This window comes from Hetaerina americana, unplaced genomic scaffold, assembly GCF_022747635.1.
Source record: "Hetaerina americana unplaced genomic scaffold, ioHetAmer1.1.p SCAF_5, whole genome shotgun sequence".
Classification (NCBI taxonomy): domain Eukaryota; kingdom Metazoa; phylum Arthropoda; class Insecta; order Odonata; family Calopterygidae; genus Hetaerina; species Hetaerina americana.
In genome coordinates, this window is record NW_027287095.1 from 47,505,984 (window position 1) to 47,533,950 (window position 27,967).

Below are 27,967 nucleotides of genomic sequence, written 5' to 3' on the forward strand. Positions count from 1 at the left end.
GAAGTAAATTCAGCCTTTATTTAAACCTAGAGTAAACTATTGCATCCCATCCAAATATTTTCAATACTGTCTGGATATGCTACCTTCTTCATTACAAATTTTAACAAACCTAGCTTCTCTATGTTGCAGTCAATCTAGTTCCAAAATTAAGCTCACCTCGCGAGGATCCCAAACACCCTTAGCATACGCTAGGTGAGGCCTAACCAACGAGAAATAAAAAAGCTTTTTGACCCTCTCATTACAATTCCCACGTATATTTTTAATGAATCCTCACTTTTTATTTGCTATTTAGCAAAATTTGATGGATTTGTTTCCCCCGGGACATAACGTTATTTACCGTTAGATCCAAGTATATTAACGATTCCACATTTGTTATGTTATTTTTTCCGTTTATGGTATATTTTCAAGCGCAATATTCTTCCTCCAAAAATCTATTTCATTACACGTTTTTAAATATTACTAAACTACCACGAATACCATAAATGCATAAAGGAAACAATAGCGGACCGATAACACTTCCTTTGGGGACACCCGGCGAGACGCTTACTGTGTTGAATGACACTCCGTCTACTTCACCCCTTTGCTCGCAGCCTATTAAAAATTGATTTATGTAGACACACCTATTACACGCCTATTAATGCCGTAGCTTCCCAACTTTTGGAGCACCTTCCTTTGAGAAACTTTGTTGAATACCATTTCAAAATTTAGAAAAATATCATCAAACTGAACGTTATTTTCACCCGAGACCAAAATATTAAGAAAGTAAAGTGCCAGTTGGGTCTCACAAGGTCTACCTTTTCGGAAACCGTGTTGATAATTTGTAAGTAAACCCTGAGAATCGAGATGTTTGATCGTTGAACTTACGTGTACAATTATGTGCTCTAGGATTTGAAATGAGATGGATGTGAAAGAAATAAATCGGTAATTACTCGTGACTTCTCTGTCGCCTTTTTTAAATATGGAAGTGAAATTGAGTGCTTTCCAGTCTTTTGCTACTGCGAGAACACTTAAGAATTAATTCAATGTTATTTCAAGGAAAGGAGATATTTCTGAGGCCATCGTTTTGGATTCACGAGTAGGGATTCGATCAGGGCACAGTAATTTTTTTGGGACTGGTGCCTTTAAGTTAGCGTTCGATTGCAACAGAATATATTACAATTTCAGACATTGAGTAATGAGAGCGATTGGGTAGTGACTCGTATGTTCCTGTGTTCTTCTGGTCCTGTATTATTAAAAACGCTATGAAAATAGTGGTTTAAAGTTTCAGCTTTTTTCTAAACTGCTGTCAAGTTTTTGCCCGTTGTTATTTAGGTATGGCACTGTCAAATTGTTTCCCTGAACCTCCCGTAAGTAAGGTTATGTGGCATGGGGTGTTCAGGTATCAGCTATACAGACGTTACATATACATGTATGCGTAAATTTCAATATATATTCTCTCATTCACACAAATCGCGTAATTTAAATACATTTTTGATTATTTAGATCATAGGATTATCGGTGTTTTTGATTAAAGCTTTGAATTTCGTCTTTAGGGCTGGTACCGTCATGATTTTTTATCGCGCGACGGAAGAACCGTTACTTGTGTCTGAAAGTGCAAGAGTCTGCCTCTCATTTACTATTACGGAAATTCAAACTGGTTTTGTAATGTAAAGTAAGTATTCCATTACTTTTGAAGTTACATGTCCTTAAATTATTCTCTTTTTGGTCATAAATTAGGTAAAACAATTTAAAAAATTCGATTGGACCCAAATATTTTTCTTAATATACATGTACACATATATCTTATGCTGAATCAAAGATATTAAAACAAATTCAAAATTAATAATAAACCATCAAATAACGTAAATATTCAGGATCTTATACTATGGAATGTGACTAAATCTTTGTTCGTTCTGTTTTCTTAATAACGTGTTTTTCTCGGGTTGTCAGTATTTAAGTAAAACAGCCTTCCATGCTCGTATTTCCACTTTATGTTCTTGACCGGTAATTTGGGTTTGAGCCAGTTCAAACGGAGGTCTTTAAAGATTTCTCTATAGATACTAGTCATTAGGCGAGTCGTGGCTCTTTCCATTAATTGCTTCTCGTAATACACATCTCAAAATAGCTGTCTGAATACCGCTTAATAGAATCAATCCTCTGGCCTCCGCTCAGAGGAAGAGTCTACTAGCACACTGTGCTTGCGTAAATTTTCCAGGAAATGGCTCAAAAGAGTCTATAGACACGCGGCTCAAAAGTCTTATAAGTGCTCGATTCAATAATTATGTCAGTCAAGATCATATATTGATTGATATCGGGCGAGGAAATTAAGAGAAATTGAAGATCATATGACAAATGAAAAAGATGTAAATTAAAGATGAGCCTATTTTAAATGACGATCGACGATGACGTACATCAAACTGCAAGTAAAATAAATTATTAAAAGAAATAAATATTGATAGAAATATGGATGACAAAACAAACCGTGACCTTATTTCACATCTTTCAAAGTTTGCGAACATAAAGCATAGAGGTTCTTTTATTTAGACACATAAAAGGACATGAATTTATGCCTTGAAATGTGATAATTGAAAACCAGAAACGGAAAATGTATTAAACATTTATTTCCTTCAATAAGTAGAATAGATTCTTTCCCATTAGGCTTATTGTACTGAAATTTTATTGTAAACATTTTGTGAATAACTGACTCATTCACTACGAATTGTTGTCTTTCGTACATATGATTTATATTATTCATTGAATTGATTATATTTCATTTCCTTCAAAAATATAATTATGGAGAAGTCAATAAAATATTTGGTCAATAAAACTTACTTGATTGGTATTAAAAAGTTTCATAATAACCAATATTTAATAGCAAATAAGTTCTACATGCATAAAAATGCTTTCAGTGTTAATTTATTGCGAATTTAATGCAGTATGGCATGTAATATTTACTCCTGAGGATCTAAGATTGAATGACAACTAAGAAATACAATGTCTGCCGTAAGGGGTGCTAAATGCTGCCCTTTTATATCAGCGCACATTCAGACCCTCACCACCTGGACATTATAAAGAATACGAGCTGTATAACACGGTCTAGTTTCTAGTTTAGATTAACTGAATTCGTGAAACATCATTATTCAGGTTGCTCTTTGAAGTGCTGAGAGTTGTCTGCATTGATAATAATGCCTCCTAGAATGAAAACTGATCGGTAAAATTTAAAAGCAATTTAAGAATACAGGATCTATTTAGACCAAGTGCAATTTTCTCTCGATGATCCTCTCCCATAAAGCAATGAAGCAAGTTTAATTTGTCAAACTATTTAACTAGGTTTTCGAAAAGATAATTTTTTGAAGGAAATGCATTTATTGAATGTCACGGAGCTTAACAGTTAAGATTCTTCAAATTTGAATTAAAAATATATATTAATATCGAACATAAGGGAAGGACCTGCAATTAATCTTAGTAGGGAAGCTATTGAGAAAGAAATGCTCCTTCAGAAGTGAGAGACTCTGTCTAAATCTACTTTGGCATAGATGTTGATAAAAATTATCTACCATTCCATCTGGTTAAAATTATGCATTTTAAGCGCTTTTGAAAAGCTGAATAATGCTTAAAGAATATCACGAAGAAATACGATAGATTTTAAATTTAGGATGATCTTTTTTCGCAGCTTTATATGATGACAAAAAATGTTGAACAAGATTTGAAAACCTGTAAGTACATGGGTGGTCTAAAAAGTTTCCGACCTCAAAAATTTCAGAATATTTCAGAGAATCTCAGAAAAAATGTCTTGTATCTTCTTTAGGTCTGAAGCTCTTCAGACCACTCTCGTATATTTGCATTACCACTGACTGGACATCAATTGGCAAACCATAACTAAAGTTTAGTTAGATTTCTCTCTACAACCCCTCTTCTCTTCCCTCTGTAATAACAAAGTTTTGAACTGAAATCATATTTGCGCGACTCTCCTCATACTGTGAGACATAACTGAAATTTTGACAAAATATTTAAAAACAGCTTTTCAATAATGTACATAGACATATCATATTCTTGGAATTTTAAATAATAATGCGGGAATCATTGTATCTGCTATTTAATTAGCTGAGTGGAGACACTATCTTTTGTATTCTCAATTATCATTTTGTTTAATAAGAAAGAAATTAACGAAAATATTATAGAATTTATTAAAGTAATTCCTCAATCAACAGGAAAAATCATAAAAAATGCAGATAAGGCTTCATATTTCTAATGGAAAAACAAGATGATATTCTACATACCATATCTTTGAAAGAATTTCGATGATAAAAGACTAAATAAAGGATAAAGATAAATCCTGGCTACAATCGCCATGAATACCCAGAGCTGAAAATATACTGCAATATATATATATATATATATATATATATATATATATATATATATATATATATATATATATATATATATATATGGGATAAATTGCTACTGATAAACGGCATAAAATTCCCAGAAGGAGATTGCTGCAAATTTCAGTTTTGAATTAAAATTTATGATTCAGAGAATGAAACATTAAATTTATTTTATTAAAATCGATTGCCCTATGATATCAATAAAGAGCAAATATTTACAAGGCCAAAAAATTAAAACCAGTTTAAAAACAATTACTTAACCTTGTGATGTGTCATATCTTCAATTGTGTGTGATCTACAAAAAATTATCAATAAAAGTGTTTTTCTTTGATAAAAGTGCATTAATTCCGCTTTTTTCCAGCAACGAAATAACTTACCACCTAACCTACCCTCCCAGTGTGACTCAAAAGACAGCCGATGAGACAGATTTACTCTTTTTCCTTGCTGTGTGCCGTGAAAATACGCACTGAAAGACCTCTTTTCTACCACTATTTTACCTACTTCACCGTTGATTATTCTCTTCCTCATTTCTTTGCAGGCGGGCTCCGAAAGTCGACGTCCTGTTCAGAGTAATGTTACTTAGCTTTGAATACATCAGAATGCTGACTGATCTCATAGCACCTTAGTAAGTAATTTTTTCCTAATTCGTAAAACTTGTTATTTTAGTGGCTTTAGTTGGTACTAACAATGTATCTAGTCATAGATACATTTATAAGATTTTGAATATTTCGTCCGCTGGTGGACCCTTTGAATTGCTCAAGAACAGTGTATACAATTGGATAGTGGGGCTTAGGTATTCGTCCTATATTTTGATTTCAAAGCATTTTTAAGACTTTGCTTTAAATGACTAAAATGTTTTTCAGATATATTTCATCACCAGGTACTAGGATTTTGAAATATTATATTTTGCCACTGGCATCTTACGGTTTCTCAGTTATGTTTTATGATAACGACTGCATTGCATTATAGCTTTCGGTAAAAACGCATCTTACTGTATCTTTATAAGGAATCAACAACTTAAAATATTGAATCCCACGATGAGCCTTTATGTTGATACCAAATGAGATTATAACCAAATTTTCTGAGAAACATAACAAAAATCAGCTCTTCCAACCACCGTTACCAACTACGAGAGTTTTTGCCTCCACTAGTTAATGAAAAATTAAAATTTGGAACACTCATACAAATATTTTCCAGGAAAATAATTATATTATTTGACCTTTTGTATTTAATTCCTGTTGATTGCTAAATAGCCATGCAGTTCCAAAGTTTAGTTTATGCTTAAATTTGGAATAGGCTCAAACTGAATCGCTATGGAATAATGCATACATGGATATGAAAAATTAGCCATTTGGTTATTATAATTGCTCTTAATATTCAGTATTGGTCTTTTTAAATTTAGCATATGAAGGCCATTACTGCATAGTATCTTTCTTTAATAAAGTCCAATGGTGTGCAGTTAAAAATTTTTCCTGTTATTAATAACAGTATATGTTTTATTCCTTACATTCAGAAGTATGTATAAATAATGTCATCTCTTAAATTGCTAATTAATTTTCAAATTATAAAAAATCTATTATAATATCATTCAATTACATAATTGGACAAGATGAAAAGTAGCCAAAGATGAGATTAGTAAGATTTCTTGTCACACTTCACAAGCAAATAGCTTTGGCGAGACCAACTGGTTTGCATGGCATACTGGATCCACGTATACTATTGGCTAAACATTTGTTATCCTTACACCTTCAGAGCATTTCACGATTTGTAGACATCCTTGTGGCGAGCGTATGTGAGTCTTTTCTGAATCCGCAATGCGGGACGTACGAGACTAGGCATTCACGTCCCAGGATAAGAGGACGGCGTGCGATCTGGCATTCAAATCACGACTCACAACGACGGGGGTGAGCTTTTAAAGGATAAAAAGATTGAGAGTAGTATATTTCCTGGACGTTGAACGCCCAAAATTAGTGGGTGAATTGGGGTGAGGGACTGGGAAGAGAGAGAGAAAAAATAACAACTGAGAACGGTTCCGTTACGATTTGAAGCTGGCAAGGAGATTATCGCGTGGATGGACGGTAAGGGGTGCGATGCCAGGGAGATGGGGAGGGGAAAGGAGAATCATGGGGGTGACAGAGATTGTGATTTCGAAGGATTTGAGGCAGGGGTGGGTGGATGGGTTGGAGAGTGGGGGCGAACTTCCCGGAAAAGGGCGCTGACGCACGGAAAAAAATGACGGTGGTGGAAGCAAGAGGGAAGAGGAACGCTGAATTGTGACGGGCAATTATTTCGCAAGGAATTATACGGCAGCTGAATATGGGTAGGTAAAAAGAAGAAAATCTTTTGCATCAGCGTCTCGACGGTCTAAGGAAGACGACGCGATAAAAAGAGCAGTGATATAAAAATACAAATGACACAATGAATGGCATGGAATATCATTCCATGCATACCCAGCTATTTTTTTCTGGATAAAGCGTAAGAAGATACTTTTTCTGAGAATACTAAGGTCATTCTGTCCCGACTGGGAATTTACGAATTTCCCCATAGGGCGAAAACTTGCAAAATTATTACTGAAATCGGAATTGAAATCACAAAAAATGTACTTTTGTAGATGTGTTCAATAGAAAATTCTATTCGAAAGATATAATATCTGATGTCTGTATTAGAGATTTAAATTAGCATCTAGGCTTTTTTAAAAAGAATAATTAGATGATAGTGTAACAACCTATGTGAACTACGGCTAAACCGCTCAAAATAAAATAATAACGCTATTAGGAGAAAAAGTAATTTACTCCTCCAACAGAGTGGCTCCTTCTATTTCCTTTTAAATTCTTAAATCGATATTTAGCTTTGAATAATACTGGGATACAGAGTTAATTTTGTGATTCCAAGATAATCATTAGGGATCCATATTATTATTAGTGCATCGGTATATCTATACACCCGGATGAATAAAAGAAAGAAAAGTAGGCTCCTCCAACAACTGACCTAGATACAATTTCCTTGCTCATATTATTCGGGATTGAATTAAGAAAAATTAAGTTCTCTAACAACAACCTCAATAACGCAATTTCAAACTTCAACTTCAATAAAAGTTGCAAAAATAAACCTGAGTTAACACTACAGTGCCACTATGTGGTCCTATGATGGTTTACTCCTGCAGAAATGTTTTTTTCTGATTCACACAACTACATGACTTTCTGTGGCGTGAAAGGAAATGTCAATGTAATTAGCTCTATATTATTTCACTTTATATTCATCTCCCAAATACTTGAAAAATGCAAATATAATTTCTTCATCAGCATGTCAAAGGACGTAACTTAATCACAATTTAGTTCAATATTACCAAAGTCGAATGAGGGAGTGCTGGCTAGGTCTGGAGGGAGAGGAGAAGGGAATATTGGGAAAAATAAACAAGAGAAGTAGGAAAGGTGGACATTGAGGATTTTGATTAGTATTGGGAGATAAAATACTGTGATAAAGATTACCTTAAACAAACGAAGTATGGGTAGGAATAGGATAGGCGTGTTGGGCGGAATGAAGGGAGGAAAGAAATATGCGGAATTGAAGAGGGGTTCATTGCAGTGTCGGATATCAGGTTGTCTTTTGTAGTCTATGGAGAGGCAAGTGAATATTGTACCATTAGCTGTGTCCAACAAATACTACCTTAACCGGTAGATCACCAATGATAATTACCAATGTGTATGATGAATATTAATTTAGATTGCTTCCATTTAAAGCAAAAATTATATGACAGCTAATTTTTGTATCGAAATTACCTCTCCCAATATGCTTCATTAGGGGAATATTATTGCGGCCATTGGAAAACACTTTAATTCGTTTTAACTTAAATAAATGTTTCGAGGTGTCATGGATATGTTTTGAACCACATCTCATTATAACATTTTGTTGAGAGAATGTTCACTCGTGTGTGTGAGAGTATGTTTTATGGATTTCTGATTGGATTTTGGTCAGCATTGCAACTGGAGTTGAGTTGAAATGGGATACACTCCAAGAGCAGAGGGTGGAAAATTCTATCAAAATTCTATTGAGGCATGGGAGTAGAATTCATGAATCTGATTCCAGTGCTTGGGTCGTGCCCTGCTCCACTATACAACTAAAACATGTACCACGCTATTCCAAAAGTAACTTATATGCATCGAAATAAAACACTACAAGAACGCTTCCTTGTTTATCCATGCAAAATTCAACATATTTTCATAATTTTTGAATGCTTTCTTTTGAAAAATGGCCTCAAGATTTTGATCAAGTGAAGTGTGTATCCCATGCTCAGGTGTCAGAAACATTTTACGAGAGAGTTTAGAGTTTGGGAGGGTACATTTGATTTGTTTTTATTGCCAAATTTGATTAGGTTTTCCTACTAGAGTCATTGAATTGGAAAGTAATGCATTCATGCAATATTCGTCTGCTAGGTTACCGTTACCACTGTTATAGAAGAATTCTCGCAGTCCTTTGGGCAATGTCTTATACGCCGGCGTATTATAAGGACAAGCTGCTTTCTTCTCTGGCCTTTCTTGAGCGTTGCAGAGACTCCGATACCATCCCGTCTTTTGTCGAGGTGAAACACCATATCCAGTCGAAGAAAGCCCTAAGGATTCTCCGGAGAGCCAGCACAGCCCTCCTAAGGGAAAGGGTGCAGCACACGAGATGGACCATCCAAACACGCACGGAAGAGCTGTACGAGTTGCACTTAAGACTTAGTGCAGTCTTGAACATAACGGATTGGGACACATTGGATAGAATTACGTGGAATTCCGCTACAACAGCCTTCGTCTCAACTAGAGATAAACAAGTGAAAAAGTACGAACGCCTCCATGGCCTTCAACACCCTGGACTGGAGTCTCATGGCCCTGAAAAGGACCGTACAGTCGTGAACCTAACTGACATTCATCTGAGTGACGCCGCCATCAGCGTACTTTCCAAGGGACTGAACTTCGCCGTTGCTCCCGCCCGCCTACCAAAAGAAGAACTAGTGACTGAAGTCGAATACGCCGTCCGGAAGCTACCTAAGGAAGAGGCCGAGGAACTTCGAGGAGAAGTAAGCCGTATACTGCTCAATGCTAAAACTCCTAAACCCAACGTCACCCGAGAGGAGAGGAAAGCCTTGAGAGATCTCCGGACGAACGATGACATTATAATCACTCCAGCGGATAAAGGGAACGCAATGGTGTTGATGAAGAAGGATGACTACAATAGAAAAATCAACAGTCTCCTGAACGATGAGACTTACTCGGAAGAAAAACGGGATCCCACCTCCAGGATCCAAAAAGAGATTAAGCAAATAATTACACAGTCTTCGATCCCTCCAGAAGAGAGACGGTGGATCGTCGAATCGGCTCCCAAACCACCTAGATTATATGGCCTACCTAAGATCCATAAGCCAGGTGTCCCTCTACGACCCATCGTGAGTGCCATAGACTCTCCATGCCACAAACTCGCCAAATATTTGTCCCAGCAACTCTTACCGTTCTCTGGTAAGTCGTCAACGCACGTGAAGAACTCCGCTCACTTCATTGAGATTATAAAAGAGACCAAAATAAGCAAGGAGGATATTTTAGTGAGTTTTGACGTAGTTTCTCTCTTCACAAGCATCCCGATCGGTGAAGCAGTAGAGATTATCAAATCACTCACGAGTGACGGCCTCCCGAAAGACATCCCAAAGAAGGTGGAGTTTTGCCTGAGAAACGCTTACTTCACGTGGAACGGAAAATTCTACAGGCAAACAAATGGCGCTGCAATGGGGTCCCCACTCTCACCGGTGATCGCCAATCTTTTCATGGAAGCTTTTGAACGAAAAGCCTTGCAATCCTTCCACAAAAAACCCAAACCCTTGGTGAGATATGTGGACGACACATTTGTAATATGGCCCCACGGAAAAGAAGAACTCCAGAAGTTCCTGCAACACCTCAACGCACAAAATGGTGCTATTAAATTCACCATGGAGATGGAAACGGACAACCGGCTGCCCTTTCTGGATGTCCTGGTCGAGAAAAAAGAAAATGGGTCTTTGGGACACTCCGTTTTTCGGAAAAAGACCCATACGGACCAATATCTCCATGCAGACTCCCATCACCACCCTCAACAAAAAGCCGGAGTAATTAAAACCTTACTCCACCGAGCATGCTCCCTCTCTGACGCTGCCTCCATTGGAAAAGAAAAACAACATCTGCTGAAAACGTTCCAGATGAATGGCTTCCGGCGTGACAACATTCTGAAGATAATGCACAGGGTGGAAGGAAAGAAGCGGATGGCCCTGGAGAGGACCGACGAGACTAGCCCTAAGGAAAAGGCGACGGCACACGCTCTCCTGCCGTACGTCGCCGGAACAACGGAAAAAATTGCGAGGGCCCTCCGGAAACACAATGTCTCAGCCAGGTTCAAATGCGTAACCAAAGTGGCCAATATCCTCGTCAACGCGAAAGACCGCCTCCCAAAAGACATCTCTGGAGGAATCTACCAAATCAAATGCAGCTGCGGCAACTCCTACATCGGCCAAACATCAAGAGCGCTGAAATGCCGAGTCCAAGAACACAGAAGGGCCGTAAAAAATAGACAGTTCCAGCAGTCAGCGGTGGCTGAACATCATTGGAGTGGACCGACACATAATATTGAGTTTGACAACGCCACTTTATTGAATAAAGAAGGCCGCTACTACCCAAGGATCATCAGAGAGGCAATTGAAATTGCAAAAACGCCCAGAAATTTCAACCGCGAGGACGGCTACCCCCTCGCCAGCGCGTGGAAACGTGTCCTCAAGGATTTCAACGAATCAGAGCACACCTCCTAAAAATAGGCGCCAAACGGAGGGTATATATATTGGACCAAAACCTGCATCGGCACTTCAGTGGACCTGAGGAAGCCAACTGGAACGTTGGCGAAATATCGTCCGAAAAATGGATACACGCGGAAGAAAACCCGAAAGAACCACTTCCTACATATACATAGATGATTTCGTCGACGTAACACGGAAGTGCCGAATAATGAATTGGACAGCAACAAACAATATAGAAACACATAAAAAGATCACTCACACGTTATTTCTTAATCATTTTGACGGAACTCTGCTGCGTCTTCATCGGTAGATTGAGAAGTAATGACTACTGGAATAGTTTGGTGAGGGGAGCGAGAGAAAGGGAAGGGGGCCAGGGGAAGAGGTGAACGGGAGGCGGAAGAGGGGCGAGAGGAATGGTTGGGGAGAGGAAAGGGAGAGGAGAGGATAGAGGGGAGCGGAGATAGGGAAGGAGGGAGAGGGAGTAGTTGGAATTGACACGAAATCGGAAAAGAAAACAATCTGCTCTCCGCAACTATTGCAACATCCGAGACCCAGGTTTCAACTTACAAAGTCGTGATCAAGACCCTGCAAGTCGAAACAAAGGCCACACACACCAAAACTGCTGTGGAAAAACAAAGTATTCAACTCTCCGATATGCATTGCTTCCACAAAGTAACAATTTTAGGCCATTCCCATCAGTGAACGACATTGGGGCCCGGATACTGATAGGCCATACAGAGGTAAATGAAAGCCATTTCAAGAGTTTTTAATTCTATAGGGTTATCGGTTGTGGGAACGGGCGCTAGGATGGAAACATTGTAACACTGGTTGAAAGGGGTATTATGATGGGAAGTATGTTTAGGGATGGGGAGACCCGCGGACGGGGAGGAGGGATTGCACGTGGCGCGGTGGTTGTTAATCCTAAGGTTCAGTGGTGTGGAACATTGACCTATGTATAAGGCCGGGCAGAGTTTACAGGTTAGAAGATAAGCAACATTCTTGGAAGTGCAAGAGGAGTGGGGGAAGGGCGGGAGAGAGTTAAATGGTGGGATGGAGTGGGGTGGAGTGGTGAAAATAGGGCAGATTTTACATCTTCCTCGATGACATGGAGTTGTTATGGCTCTGGGGGTGAGAGGGGATTTTGAGAGCGGATTGGTGGATTTAAGGATATTTGCTAGGTTGGCGGGCCGTTTGAAGGTGGCAGAGGGGCATTTGGGAAGAAGGTTGGAGGAAGTGTTGTGATTTTTGAGGATGGGGAATAGATCTTTGAGGATGAGTTTGAGGGACTGAATTCCTGGGAAGTAGGTAGTACATATTGAGAGAGCCTGTGGTTGAGGCAGGCTTGGGGGTGTAGGAATGTTTGAGTATTTTTATTGAGGAGAGAATCAGGGTATTCTCGTTGGAGGAGGGAGTGGTGAAGGTTGTTGAGGTATTTGTTAAGGGATTCGGGATGGTTGAAAATACGGTGACCGCGGATAGAGAGGGAGTAAGGGAGGGAGCGCTTGGTATGGGAGGGGTGGCAACTGCTGTAATGAAGGTATTGCTGCTTACTAGTAGGTTTAGTGTGAACAGAGGTCAGGAATTTGTTATTGCTAAGGGAAATATTGACATTGAGGAAGGTGATCTGAGAGGATGAAATGGTCGAGGTGCAAGACAGAGATGAGGAATCATTGAGCTGGGAGATGAAGGAATTGAGGGAATCTATGCTATGTGGCCAGAGTAGAAAGATGTTATCAATGTATCGGAGCCACAGGAGGGGTTGCAGAGGATAGTTGGAGAGGAAATTCTCTTCCAGAACACCTAGGTGGAGGTTTGCATATGAAGGGCTGAATCTGCTACCCATAGCACAGCCCTTCATTTGGAGGTAATAGTTATTGTTGAAAGAAAAGGAGTTGCGGGTGAGAATGAAATTGGAAAGATCAATGAGAAATTCGGTACTGTGGATGTGAGGGGTAGGGCGTTTGGAAAGGAAGTGACGTAGGGAAGAAAGGCCTTCTTGGTGAGGAATGGATGTGTATAGGGAGGTGACATCGATAGTAGCCATAGTAATTTGGGTATCAGGAGGAAGGGAAGTTGAGTGGAGCAATCTGAGGAAGTGGTAGGTATCTTTTATAAAGGAAGGTAGGGAGTGAACTAAAGGTTGGAGATAGTAGTCCACGAAGGCGGAAATTCTTTCAGTCGGAGAGCTACGAGAGGAGACTTATAGGGCGGCCTGGGTTGTTGAGTTTGTGGATCTTAGGAAGGATGTAGAAGTGAGGGGTGTGTGGTTGGGAAGGGGAAAGGAGGGAAATGTCCCTGGGGGATAGATTCTCCTTTGGGCCGTTGTCTCGGAGGAAAGCGATTATTTCTATTTGGAATCCGGGGCTAGGGTCAGCAGGAATATGTTGATAGGAGGAAGTGTCGGAGAGTAATCTGTTACATTCTTGTAGGTAGTCTGCAGTGTTAAGGACTACAACTGTCGAACCATTGTCGGCAGAAGTGATGACTAGGTTGGGGTTGCGTGTGAGTTTTTTTAACTCAGCTACTTCGGCCGGGGAGAGATTAGGTTTCGGGTTTAGAGATTTAAGGAAAGAAGGACTAGATGTTTTGTACAGCAGAAGATTGATAAAGATTTCGACCGGGTGATTTGGAGGGAGCGGTTGAGGTTCAAGGTTTCTTTCCCTACTGCCCTTTCCTCTTGCCGTGGTCCATTTTTCCTTTGGTGAGTGAAACATTTTCCTAATTTCATCTCCTAGACAAAGAAACGGGGCACTTAGTTGCATAAACCCCCTGCAGATTTCAGTGTAAATTACGTTTCCTCGATAGCTCAAGCGGTTAGAGCATCGGCCCGGCAAACGTATAAAACGCTCGTAAAACTCTTATCAATCAATAGGCGAAAATAACGTTTTTGTGTTTAATGCATAATTAATATCTAGTCCCTATGATAAATTTACACAAACTTGTCAGGAATTTTTATTTTGTTTCTTTATGAGTATACTTTGGCCAGCGTCACTTAGTTTATTATTTCCTGCCATAAAAACAAATAAATTCATTATTTAATTATGAAAAACCTCGATCTTATTAGTGGGAAATATTTTAATTGGATATTGTATATATATATATATTTTCGTCGAGGAAAACTAGTAAATTGCTTCGGAGTTGAATTGTGACGCATATATAAGTTACGGTTTTGGATGTGGGCCAACTTTTTCGTTCGTTGATCAGGTAGTTGAGAAGTAATTTGCGCTACTTTTATTCAATAAAATATAGATAACTAGAAAAATATTTGGTTACTCTCGCTGTGAAATTATAATATATTACATGTAATTTTTACTTTGATTGTTCATGATTCAATTTTCAATATTATAAAACGCAAATGTAGCGTATAACATGAATGCCTGTATTTTAATCGCTTATTTCCACTTACTTTATCGTCATTGTGAAACGCGTGTAATGGGAATGAGTTATTCATGAGTGTATATGATGCCGAAAATTTTTCTAATTTACGGTTCAAGAACTCAAATCATTTTCCTTAATTTTTCATGGAATAACTTTGTCTATTATACCTCTACATTCCTTTGTTTCTTAAAATTAAATAACATAGGTGGTAAAAGATGCATAAGCCTTGCTAAGTTATGATTAAGCATTTGAAACTGTTGGGTTTCGACAGCGAGTTTGTGGCAAGACCGACAAAGGCCTCGTCTGAGATTCACTCTCGGATGATCCACGTGCTATGGAGTGGAAGACAGCTCATGTGACAGTTCCTTTTAAATTACTCAAGTTGGAACGCACCCAGACTCCTGAGGAGAGAAGTAATTGCTTGGAAATTTTTTTGTTCAAACCCCGGAATGATGAGGGAGAAGAAATGGAAGAAGATCCAGTTGCGGGAAACTGCCGAAAGCACGTGAAGATTGGAGGTCGTGGAGTCCCGGAAATGACGCTTCTTGGGAGGTGACTCCTCATTGATATAGTTTTAATGAAGAGTTTGGCTGGTGGTGAGTCCCGATGAATGGGAAAAATGCGATTTGTCGCGATAATTAAGGAGGAGCCATTTGATTACTTAGGGTTGGAAGATGAATAAAAAAGGGAAATGGTTCCAACGTGGAGCAGGAGAAAATGACGACCTGACTTCCGTTTGGAGAGGTGTTCCGGGGACCTGAGAATGGATGGCGTTAACTGACTTGACTGGTTTGATTTATTTGAGCAAATCTTAAATTTCCTCTTCTAACGAACTGAATGCACGCCGAAATCGTATTATCGGTGCCTTGGAAGATTTTTCTCTGATTCCGAAAGGAGATAAAAGACGAAAGATTTGGTTAATTCTGAAACATGGGAAGTTGTAGCTCCATCGTTGAATGATATCTTATACGTTCCCTATAATTTAATTGTTTATTTTGAAACGTGCCTTATCTGACGATAAATGAGAAATAATTGGTAGCCTTGAATGATATTCTACTATTCATTATTAAAAAAACGTGAATATTTCCCTTGTATTATCCTTATTTAGATTCGGAGAAATAACAATATTCGGCCTTGGGGAAAAGTTATTTGTGCAGTCCTTTAAATTCATTGGTATGCATACGTCCTTTTTTAAGTCATGTTAATGTTCTTCCTCATTCTGTTCCTTGATGTGATTCAATCTTTGAACTTTTAAAGCAAGTAAAAATGTATATCTGCGCTGAATGTATATATAAAATATGATACCAGCTGAAATTTTTTGATGGCAAATACCATACAAATATTAATAACAGAAAAATAGTTCTGAGGAATAACGGTTTTTCAAAATATTATGAATATTTTGATGCTACATGTATATTAATTCAGCCAGAGAGGGCCATGAAGGGACGCATTTCCTCTGGAGAAAAAAAACGAAACAACAAGGAAATTGTGAGATACACCTAATGGGCGCATACTAATGATAAAATCAGCTAAAATTTGATGTCCAAAATGAGTTATCTGAGAATTTTAAATGTGAGTAAAGAAAACACTTGAACTATGCCTTAACACCTGATGGTAAACCAAATGGGGATTTACTAGCAGTGAGAATACCAGCAAAGGAAATAGAAGGTAAGGAGAGAAGACAAATAAATAAAGGGTAGGAAAGGTTAAAAGGACACTTTTTTAACTTCAGTATCCATTTGTTATGAATTTTTCACTCTATGTTGAAGTCATATTATAGTTTTTTGGTAGTGAAAACATTAACCAATGAGTAGGTTTTTATTGCATTATACCAACATAATTTAATTTCCTTGCTGAAAATAGGTGTTAAGTATATTGAACAGTTTGATCAGTTGCTTTCTAAATTTAGGCCTAAAAGTTTTTAAACAATTTTTTTCCTCTTGTTCCGGTATTCTACGACACCTCAAATTATTAAAATCAAAGAAAAGATGCCGCGACAGTAAGTTTTAATGGAGTCATTCGCTAATATGCATTGAAATATAGAATTTCCACAGTGTAAAAGGAGAATGATTTTTACTTTTTGAAAATTCTGTCTCAAATCACGCCACGAAATTCAACGAAAAAGCTAAACCCTGATTGTTTAATGGTGTACGAAGGAATAAATGAAACATTAAAAAGCCAAATATTAAGGAACCATAACTCCCTCTACTAAAGGTCGTATTGTTTTCATCAGTGGCAAAAACAAGCAGCGTTTTTTTTCAAAATTAATAGTTATTTTTGTAAACCGAATGCACCTTGAAGATTTTCAAACAGTATTTCCATCGTGAGCAGTCTCTAGTGCCTCGTGTGTAAGGAGTAAGAAAACCCCTCTCCCTTTAGTCATATGATTATTCACTAATTCTCTGACGAATTTGCCAAATTGGTAACACTGGCTAGGCGATAATAAAAGGAGTGTTCTTCCATCCACCCTCCATTTTCATAATGTGACTCGCTCCTTTCCTTCCAATTCGCCCACCCTTCCTCCCTCCCCACGTCAACCCACTCCTCCCTCATTTCCTTTTTGTCTTGGCAGCATTTTTCCCCCTCTCCGACCGTAAATCGAAATCGGATTTATTGCCACCAGTAGATGGGGTTAGAGGGACCCTGTAGAGGGTTTTGAAGGGGGGCTACAGAGTAGGGGATGAGATTTAGCGGAGGTGAAGAGGGGAGAAGTAGAGAGAACGAGAAAAGGTGGGGAAGGGAGGGAGGTAGAAGGAGTTGGCAGAAGGCGGTAATTAAAGCCACGGGAGCCTTTCTCTAGTGTACGAAGGAGCGGCACGGGCAAGGAAGCCCTTTAATTGGATCTAATTTATGCTCAAAACAAATTACTCCCCCCTAAACCCCCTCGGCCACCCCATCCCATTTACTTCTCCTTACCCCCCATCGACTAGGATGCCCGCCTTTCCTTCCCGCCGTACCTACACTCGAAACTCTTCCCCTCTCTCCTTCACTTACGCGTGTATTTTTGGGTGAGCAGTTTTAATTGTCTCCCGAGCCTCTAATTTCGTAAGATGTTTCCAACGCTTTCTTTCCGATTATCGTCCGTTTTTAAAGGCGATTCACCTCTAATCCCTATTCCCTACCTCTTCCTTTCCTTCTCTCAACCACTCTCTCTTCCCTCCCGCCATTCTCGACAAATCCCCCGCCTCCTACACGACTTCCAGAGGCCGCGATCCTTTTACGCGGCTACCAAACCCTCGTAATAAAGGTGTAAAAGGAATATCGGGAAGGTAAGACGAGAGCCCCCTTTTGGAGAGATGGGCTGAGCGAGAGGTGGTGGGGGCCTTCGTTTTCCAGTCTCTCCGTCGCTACTAAGCTCCCTCACGTCAAAGACGCCTCTCCTCTCCTTGGACGAATTAAACGAGAATCGCTTAAAAATAAGACCCATTCATAAGTGATGCGATTGAGTAATTCCTCCGTGACTAATCTTCGTGCCTAGCAAAGAGGTTCCAATCTCCTTTAGGGTGGAATTCGTTTACCCTTTAACAATTCGTCATCGAATGCTCCGCTATGAAAACCAGGGAAAGCTATGAGATCGCATCATTCTCGAAATTACCCTTTATCTATGTTAAAATGTCATTAGGTTGAGAGCTCACGTGGGTTTTGGTAAAGACCTTCACATATATATAATTCATATTTATAGTACATAGCACGCTTTTGATTAACCTGTTTTTTAATCTAACGGAATAAATCCGCATGGCTTTAAGTTGTGATTTAAAATTCATTCAGAAGGATGGAGAACTAGCATATTAGAGTGCAAAGCGTGTACCATAGAATCTGGTGAAGGGTTTTTCACCAGATTTGTTAAGAAAAGAGTTACATGGTTTTTCAGATTTGTTTTTTTACTATAGATTTTCAAGTTAATTCCGATAAAATGAATTATATTTTGTAGTTCTGCCGGTTTACTTCTGTCACTTATAGCAGTTTTTCTGAGAAAATATATCTGATGATGGGTGACAAAGAGTAGATGGAGTTTTTTTCACCTACCTAAAGTAAATGAATGGCATAAAACCAAAAGCTACTATTTTATCTTGTGAATTTACGAAATGCCATGTTATCTAAAATAATTGGAAGAGAGAGATATTTTCACAGCCAGCAAAGCCAAACATTTCAATAAATCAGATTTCCCAACGTTAGGGCAAAGACCACGCTAATAAACTGTAAATCTAATATTGTACAATGCTATTTTCAATAATATTGATCACATTTGTGTAATATCATGAAAAAATGTGAATATTCCTCCGCCTAATTTCGATGATTCCTCTAAAAGTCGTCCAAAGTTGTTTCAACGTATTAGGCAAACCTTCTCTCTCATTTATCAAAAGAATGATGGGATAACTTACGGGATTGATCTTCCACATCGCCTCCATGTATCCTTCATAATTATGAAAGTGTAGGCCAATACTTAGGCTTTCTTCATGCGAAAGAGAAATTTTAATGCAGTGTATTGATCGCTGTGTCACTCGAATGAATAACAATGTTTCAACTTGGAACGGCTGCATTTAAAACGAGTAAATGAAATGGGTACCACATATAGGTACACCACGCATTTTTCCAACAGAAAAACGAAATGTTAACTATTCTTTAATTATATGTGCGATTAAAGTTTAAAAATAGTTTGTTGTTGAGCGGTCTGGTAGGTACTGTTTTACCTTTGTGGCCAATATTATAATAAAAAATTAATTAAAATGTCCCTCTCATGTTTTGGTTAAGATGTTGGTTAAATACCCTTTTCATGAATATGATGCTTCATAACGAGGAAAGGAAATATGAACGAAGATTGATGATGTACATACTTCACCTTGATTAATGCAAGATATTCCTCAACAACATTTGCGACGTGAAACCTTGCGTTATCGGGATACAGCACCCAGTCTGTTACTTTGAAATCTGGCATTGAAGAATTTTCAGTACATTCCCATATCAATCTCTATATAATTAATTGTGTGTGCTGGAAGGATATTATCTCGGAGCAGAAGTCATCATTTTCGCTTCTTTTCAATTTTAATAATGCCAAAGAATCAACGGAGAGATTTGCTACAAAATTTATAGTTAAAAGTTATGCAGCAAATAATTTCCTGCATTGATGACGTTTGGGAAAAATTCATCTTCCATTAACTTCAAATTTAATTGTGAACAGACCTGGGCACGAACGTTCTGTTGTTCAGGTAATCTTGGAACTCACTTTGTGCAAATACGTCTCAAGTCCAATTTCCCCGTTGACATTGTGCAAGTGGCACGTGATGAAATTTTGATATTATTGATTTTGCTCTTAAAATAACTCGGCAATATTCTTCCATAAAAGCAGACGCAAGGTTAATGTTTGTTACTGTAAAATCAGGTTTCACTTCTTCAATCACTACTTCTAGGTTTAACTTATTTCGAAATTGTTCGGATTGTCCCCTGCCGAAGAAAAAAACTTTAAAACATCTTTTTTTGCTGAAGAGGAAGGTTTTTTAAGCCAATGATAACATAATATTGAACAAGACAGGATTTGTTCTTTTGAAAGCTAAATTTCAATGTGCCATATGTTACCTTTATTGCTGCCATAGGCGAACTGAGGATCTTTCAATTTGCTGCCTCTGTCGCGATAGAATGAAACTCATGCGAAATTTGCATGAAGTATTTTACTAGCAACATAAAATACTAAATGTTTTTAAAATAAATCAATGAAATTTATCCCTTAGCGAAAAATGACATATATGTAAAGACCACAACTTATTGAATAGTTCTGGTAGTTGACTGCTTTATCTTTGTGGGAAACTCATGAATTATACGAACCTTCGATTCCCATTTCTTCCATTTGTTGACTCTAATTTAATAGTATAATCTAAAACTTTCCAACTACCTGATGGCAACTTAAACACGAGATACTTTTGTGAAAGTGAAGCGGTTCTCCACTGAATTCAGGAATTTAGTATTTTAGTCAAAAGGCAAGCATCGCAGGATAAAGTGAGAATATAATAATAATAGTAAAACTTTATCTCTTTTTATCTATTATACCGTCAAAAGTAAATGATGAGGAATCAGAATCGAGTTAGGACCAACTCAGCGAAAATTGAAATGTAAAGAACATTTGAGAGGCTATTAATGGATTTTCACAGTGTCTATTAACATAATTTAACCAGAGGACGTAAACCTCAAGCCGTATTTCCATCAAGAGTAAGTGGAATTTTGTGTGGGAGGTGTTGAATGTGTGGTGTACGAGTGAATTAGAGCAGGGGGATCTGGGTAAAAGTATGCAGTGAAGGATGAAGGGAAGCGAGGGGGCAGGCCAGGAATGGTAGGGCGAGGGAAAAGATTACTGGATGAGGGAAAAAGATATGAGTGGAAAATGAGGAAAGAAAGGAAACCACTTTGATGAAAAATTGTCTGAGGAATGGAGTGAAATAAAGAGAAAATGAAGTCGACTAATAAAAGGTTTAGAAATTAGATGGTAGGCGTTTCTCCTGGGAAAAAAACTTTCATCATTTCAGCGGAATAGTTACATTTCGCATACCACGCTTAAACTGAAATTCAAAGGTTCTTCATAGCTCTTTTTTGTGTAGATGTAGGCGCATGTTGCTTAAAGACGAGAATAATACCGATTTGTATTTAACGGTTCATTGAAAACATTGAAGACAAAAATGGATATCCCTTATCACATTCACATAAATTTTACTCATAATCAGTAAGGTTTCCTTGCAGTAGAATGAGCTTCAAATGCAGTAGAGTGCTTCAAATCAGCATATCATGCAACTTTCGTCTTTTAGTTCTGCATGAATCATGGTATTATTTTTCTTAGCTTCTAATTTATACCCACCCAATCTAATGCAATCTCAGAGTACGCTGCGCGCGCAGTTGTGTAACTGTATGCATTTAAAATCTCTCTTTGAGTGTTTATGATGTGACGTGAAAAAATTGCATTAATTTTGCACGTTTTCCGGATTGATATGATCGCTGCTGGTGCCTTGAACACGCAACTTACGAGGGTCATCCGGAAAGTAGTACCCGTTCGTGCCGCATGAAGTGCTGACGACGCGAGTAGCCGCTGGACGAGGTCAGATAGCTTCAGTGGCTTGTCTGCCTTCTCTGAGCCAAGTTGCGTGACGCTAGCATTGCCTGTGTTGTTTCTGTGATTGTTTACAATGTTTAAAAAAATTGAGAACGCCGCCAGTTGTGAAGTGAGGGCAGTGATTAAATTCCTCAATGCAAGAAACGTTCGCCCATGTGATATTCATCGCCAATTAAAGGAGGTGTATGGAGACAATGTAATGGACGAGTCGTCTGTTCGGCGGTGGTGTCGCAACTTCAACATGGGGAGGGGGAACACACACGACGATGAGCGTTCGGGGAGACCGTCTGTCATTACAGACCAACTGGTGAGCTCAGTTGACGAATTCGTGAGGAACGATCGGCGCGTCACAATTGATGACATCTGTGAGCATTTTCCCAATGTTTCTCGAACAATTGTTCATGAAATTGTTAAACACCGTCTGCATTATGCAAAAATTTGTGCAAGATGGGTCCCTCGCGTATCTCAATGAGCTGGCGGCGAAGGACTATGCAGCAGGAATACAGAAACTTGTCACACGTTATGACAAATGCCTTAATTTGCTTGGAGATTATGTTGAGAAGTAGTTTAAAGTATCCTCTTTCAAATAAAATTTTTTATGTTTGTTAATATTTACTTTTGTGTCTTTATTTCATGAACGGGTACTACTTTCCGGATGACCCTCGTATATTGCTACGCTATCATATAATTCTCATCAAAGGCAAACTGACGTTTATTTAGCGGTAAAATGCCACTATTATTCTTCAAGGGCATCCTACTCAAGTAGGATGCCATTAATTCTCATATATAAAAATAAAAGTTACTAGTCAAATCACATTAGTACAATTTGCCATGTGGTTTGACATTCCACGTTCTTTATTATTTTATTAGGATTTATTTTTCTGGAATCGATATCTTTCACATATATAAAGCAGATTTTTTTATGCCAAAAACATTTGGTACTCTTTCTCTCTCCTAGCATCTATTAATTTAAATACAATTCGAATATTGAAAATTGGTTTCGCCAAATATTATGGAGACAGTATGAAGCAGAGAGATAGAGAAGAGAATACTAATGCTCAGGGGTGTGGAAGGGTTGAAAATGAAGGAAAAGAGGGGATGAGAAGATGAAGGGGTTAAAAAAAAGAACAAATAGGAGCCGGGTGAGTGAAATAAAGTGTAATGGTGTGTATGTGCGCCGGAGAGGTGGGAGAAGGGGGTATGAGGTAATAGAAGCAAAATGACGGGTGGGGTCACCGGGTGAGGAGTAGGGGTTGGAGGTTGATTTTGTGGGAAAGGGGAGAAGATGGGAGATGTTGGATACTGGAGAGAGAGGGTGAAAAATTTCACTCCGCAGAGTTTACTTTTTTGGGAAATTAACTTAACGACCTTAATACACGCCTTGCTCCCTTTTTTCCCATCCATCACATTTGGGAAGGGTTCGTTGCCGCCAGACTACAAGCCCGAGAGAGAAGGGGGAGTAGAGGTAGGTACACGTGGAAGTCGAGGAGGAAAATGAGAGATGTGGAAGAGGGTATGATTGGGAGTCGAATAGGGGCGAAGGAACTTGAATGAGAGCGGGAGTGTCAAATGAGGGGGGGGGGTAGGTTCCGTGGATGGTGAGGTTGAGGGATGGATTTGGGGGAGGAAGGAGAATGGCTCCATTGCGCTTTCTAAAGGAAGTACGAAGGGGAAAGGGGACTGAAGAAGCCATTTGGGACGGAGAATCCGAAATGAAGCAAATGAGGCTGAAGTTTTCTTTCTATTTCCTCCTCTTGGAAGTCGAGGGAAGGATTGCGGTGGGGGTGGGGGAAGTTTTTCTTCGGCTGAGTAATGGAAGGGAGTTACTTACTTGGTTTCACAGCTGTGGAGTACATTTGAGGAGCTTACGTCCAAAAGGTACCGAATCCATTAGAGTATAATTCACAGAACCGAAGAAATAAGTTCTGATGGGTAGAATAATAGTGGTGGAATCAAATTAGCATTTTTGCGAATCTACGAATCAATTGGCACTTAAAACGTGAAAAGCAGTTATGCATAAATCCACGGAATGTCAATCAAGTTTAAATGCGACTGAAAACCACAACTAGATTTAATCATTCCTGATTGTAAACTGTACGTTATTTCACGTATGCTAATTGTTTTTTCAACATTTGAAATGTTGTCACCCAAATTTTGGTAGATGACCTGAACGTTTGTTTCACCTACCTTATTGCTACATTGGTTGATGTTGTTATTTGATAGATTTGGTACCCCTGAAACGCAAGGTTATCCCTTAGGAACGCAACAAGTTTTCATGGACCTATGAGTTCATCGTTGAGAATCTTGATGCACACATGCATAGCATAAAGACAAAATAAAAAATTTCTGCAGAGCTCTACCTTGAGTAAATCCGAGAAAATACAATTCCAACACCTGGCGTATTCATTACGTCACACACTCGTGCGAAGGTTATGTGCTTAATGATGAGCATTTACAGCTTAAATTAAGTACTTCTTTCACTTCTGAATAGTCATTTTTGGTAATTGGCAAACAACTAAGAGCCTTCACGTCCAAATCAGACTGATATTACACAGGGAAAAAAATATCCCAGTCTGAATTTGAACAATCTTACTCGTTTAACATTGAATCAATGGACAACCGTGAATCTACAGCCCACTTTAATGTAGAGTTAGCAAATAACTGGAGCTAATAGCTTGCCACCCTTAAGTTTGTGATTGAATTATTTGTTCCGGTCATACTCCTCCCTTAGAAAGACAAGTCCATGGAAATTCTCCTACGGTGATTGTATATTTAAATAATTTTTTTTTATTATCATGGCAATACATTTGAGAGATATTTTTGATTACCATCTTACACCTGAATGTTACTTTTTAACATCAGGAATAAAAAAGAAAATTAAAAAAATAATAAATTCCTTTGTGCCAGGCACAAATCATTCTTGTAGAATAGAATTATTATCGTTTTTTTGATCGTATGCCATTATGTAGCTTACTTAATTAGCCATGATAAGAATAGTAAATGGTATTCAATCAGTATACCGCGGTATTACCTCCAACATTGAATTTTTTTTAGCTATCATTTACATTGGTATCGATCACTTGTCCGATGCCTAATCCTAATCACCTAATGCCTAACCGTATCACTCCTGCCCAGTCATACATATTAAGGCTAAATAAGTTTTATTTATTGCATGTTAGTTCATTTAGGTGCACATTTTTAAAGTTATGGAATAAAACGTTCATCTCCAATAACAGTTCAACTTTATTCTCGGTTAAATAACTAAATATACTCTCTGAAACCTTCCTCTATTGGAGTAGTTTGGTCGGGATACATAGAGAGAAATAGAGTGAGCGATGTGAGAAGAATATTGGAATGGCAAAAATGAGGAGAAGGAGTTAATGAGAGGATAGATTAAAGGTAATGAGAGGTAGAGTGAGTGAGACGGAAGGAGAAGGAGGATCTAATGCGTGCATGAAGAGCGGTGGAGGACAGCACCAGTAGGCAAAATAGGGAAAGAGATGATTTTTGTGTGGAAGAGGAACGAGAAATAGGAGTAAGCCCGTTAAGTGGATTTCAAAAAAATGAAAATGGTTGAGAGAAGGAAGGTGGGTGAGGAAGTAGAGGTGGGTAGAATTTGCGGGTAGCATTACGGGAAAGCGAGGTGGTCGAAGTGGGAGGAGAAAGTGTGGGTTCCAAGTAGTAGGTATGGGGGGGAGGAGTGCCTTTTTTTGGAATCCATGGGTGGGGAGTGGACCAAAAGGAGCAGAAGGGAAAAGAGGGATGTACGACGATGAAATGAGTGGAGTGTTAGGGGGGGGAAGAACGAGTAAAAGATGCTAGAGGAAAGGTGAAGAAGCGGTGGTGGCGCCTGTGGGTTTTTCAGGCCTGCCAATTTGGGGATTTTTGTTGCCGGCACATCCGCTCATTTCGCTAAAAGAGTTTTTCAAATTATTTTTTCACTCCCTCTCTGCACAGAGTCGTCCTGCTCCGCCTCCTCCCATCCTTCCTTCTCCCCACCCATCCTTCCTTCTCCCCATCCTGTCAAAATTCTCGCGAATTTATTATGCTGAGAACCGAGAAGATATGCCATTTAGGAAACAGCAGTCTGAATGGCGCGTTTATGAAGTTGATTCAGTAGTGCTGCGAACCTTGTTTGGAGTAATTTGGCACCGATGCGGTGAAAGCCCGAGCGTGAGAACTTATGCTAGAAGACGGAAGTTTTAGGGAAAGGACTGGAAAAGTTACTCTCCCCCAAATGTTGTCGAGGGATATTTAAAAGGTATGATAAATGGCTAATAAAGAGCTTGAGGAAATTACAGAGAGTGACAGGGAAATCCACATTTAAGAAAAAATGAATCACAACGATGTAATACGCGCAACCTGTGGTGACTGCAAAACTTTCGGATAAAACATTTTGCCTGGATATGAAGAAATTTTGACGTTTAAACGTTGGGTGTAGAATGTTGGCTAAAGAAGGTACTTTTGGTGCAACTATTTTTAAGAACAAACCGCCACTTCATCATAAAAATACTTTTGAAACTCCCAATCTCATAATGAGGGTCGAAAATAACAGACACTTTACACTTCCACACACTTTTAATGTCCTACGACCATGGTTTCCATGCTACGCATCATCATCAGGCATTACACCGAAACCACGGTTGTTGGGCATTAAAAGTGTGTGGAAGTGTAAAGTGTCTGTTATTTTTTACCCTCATCATGAAGGTATTCCACTAAGTCAAGCCTGAAAGTGTTAACTCCCGATCTCAGTTTTATTGACGTAATTTGAGACGTGGCCGTCACTTGGTGGAGATAATAAAAATTAGGAAAAAATAACTTTGGGTTCATTTCCTCGAAGTTCGTTAGTTTATATATTTTTATTTTGCACAACAGGCTTAAATGATACACCGTTGAAAGTGATTGTTTGCAATAAATCTGATGATAAACTTTTAACAAACTGTTCGTTCGCAGGTTTCCGCGGCGATGAGTAGGTGATTTCCACATTTTTCGGGCTGCGTCCGCGTATGTCGTTTAAATGCACAACAGTTTCGCCAGCTATCCTGCTGACGTCCTCAGGTCAAGGATGAAAAGAAGCTGGTTGTCCCGTCTTATATACGGAAAATCCGGCGCCAATACCGGGAAATTTCTTGGCCAATCAGGGAACGTCCTCATATTTGCGCGGAATAATTCTTTTCCACGCTTCTTTTCATCCTTGACCTGAGGACGCCAGCAGGATAGCTGGCGAAACTGTTGTGCATTTAAACGACATACGCGGACGCAGCCCGAAAAATGTGGAAATCACCTTTTAACAAACTGTTTTAAACTATAAATAATGTACCTTTGGTATTAGCCATCCGCCGATCTAAAACTAAGCTGCACTTGGACAGGGATAGAAGATGGGTGTTTTTGATTGATCGGCATTAGCCCTTACAAAGATGTAGTCAACAAGCTCATTCCTCAAAATGAGAAAAGGGAAACCTTGTGAATACCGGTATCGTTTGACTTCGTAAAGATTGTTGCCACTCATTCGCATTATTCACCGCATTATTCTAGGATTTGTTTTTTAGTGATTTCTTTCTCCTACAAAATGTTACTCTTTGATACTTGCCTCCAGGCCATAGGCGACCGAGCCAGTCCGCAGTAAATCGCATTCAACCCTTTATGGCCCACCTAATTTTTTGCATTATTCTCAACGCCTTCTAGGCTCAAAGCGGATTAGATGGGCGGGGCCGTGGAGATAAAAAAACGCTGAATTTTCCTGCGTCCTGCCCTCCACGAGTTAAGTGGCCGGCGAAAAAGGACCCTCATGGCATTCGAGGACTCTGAAGCACGAGAAATTGGCGCGGGGGAGGGTAGAGGAAATGGCGGGTGGATGCTGGATGGGAGAAACGGGAGGGAAGAGGAAAAAAAGGAGGAAGTCGGTCGAGATGAATCGGGGAGAATGAACTGACGGAAAGGGGGTCTTGAGTTTACCGCTCTGGGACTCCTGGAGGTGGCGCGAGTCTTGCTGTACTCCGAAAGGGTCGGAACTGGCGGATGTTGAGTGGGGTTCGTGGGGATGGGAAGCTAGAAGGGGAGGGCTGGACGGGAACGGAAGGGGAAGTTGTTGCCCTCGGTGGTTTGGGCCCCTCCCGGAGATGGAGAGTGGCGGCGGGGGAGTGGAAGAATGAGGAGGAGAGGTTTCTTGGGCGTTTAAGGGGATGAGGGTGAAGGAGCAAGTGGGATGGGCTTCGCTGGGTGGCTAAGGGAACGAGATGAGGGTGGAGAGAGGGGGTGATGGGACGACTTTTAGGGAAGGAGATGGAGGGTGGAAGTGGCTTAAGGGTGAAAGAATTCACTCCCGGGGAAAAA

General features: G+C 39.3%; 1 protein-coding gene across 1 annotated transcript in view; it reads left to right on the forward strand.

Annotated features, from left to right (window-relative positions):
* Positions 1-8,850: 8,850 nt before the first annotated feature.
* Positions 8,851-27,967, forward strand: part of LOC139693665 (uncharacterized) — a 30,606-nt gene continuing 11,489 nt past the window's right edge. The window contains exon 1 of the mRNA XM_071591904.1: positions 8,851-9,795. Coding sequence (XP_071448005.1) covers positions 8,851-9,795 — 945 coding nt within the window. The remainder of the gene's footprint in view (positions 9,796-27,967) is intronic.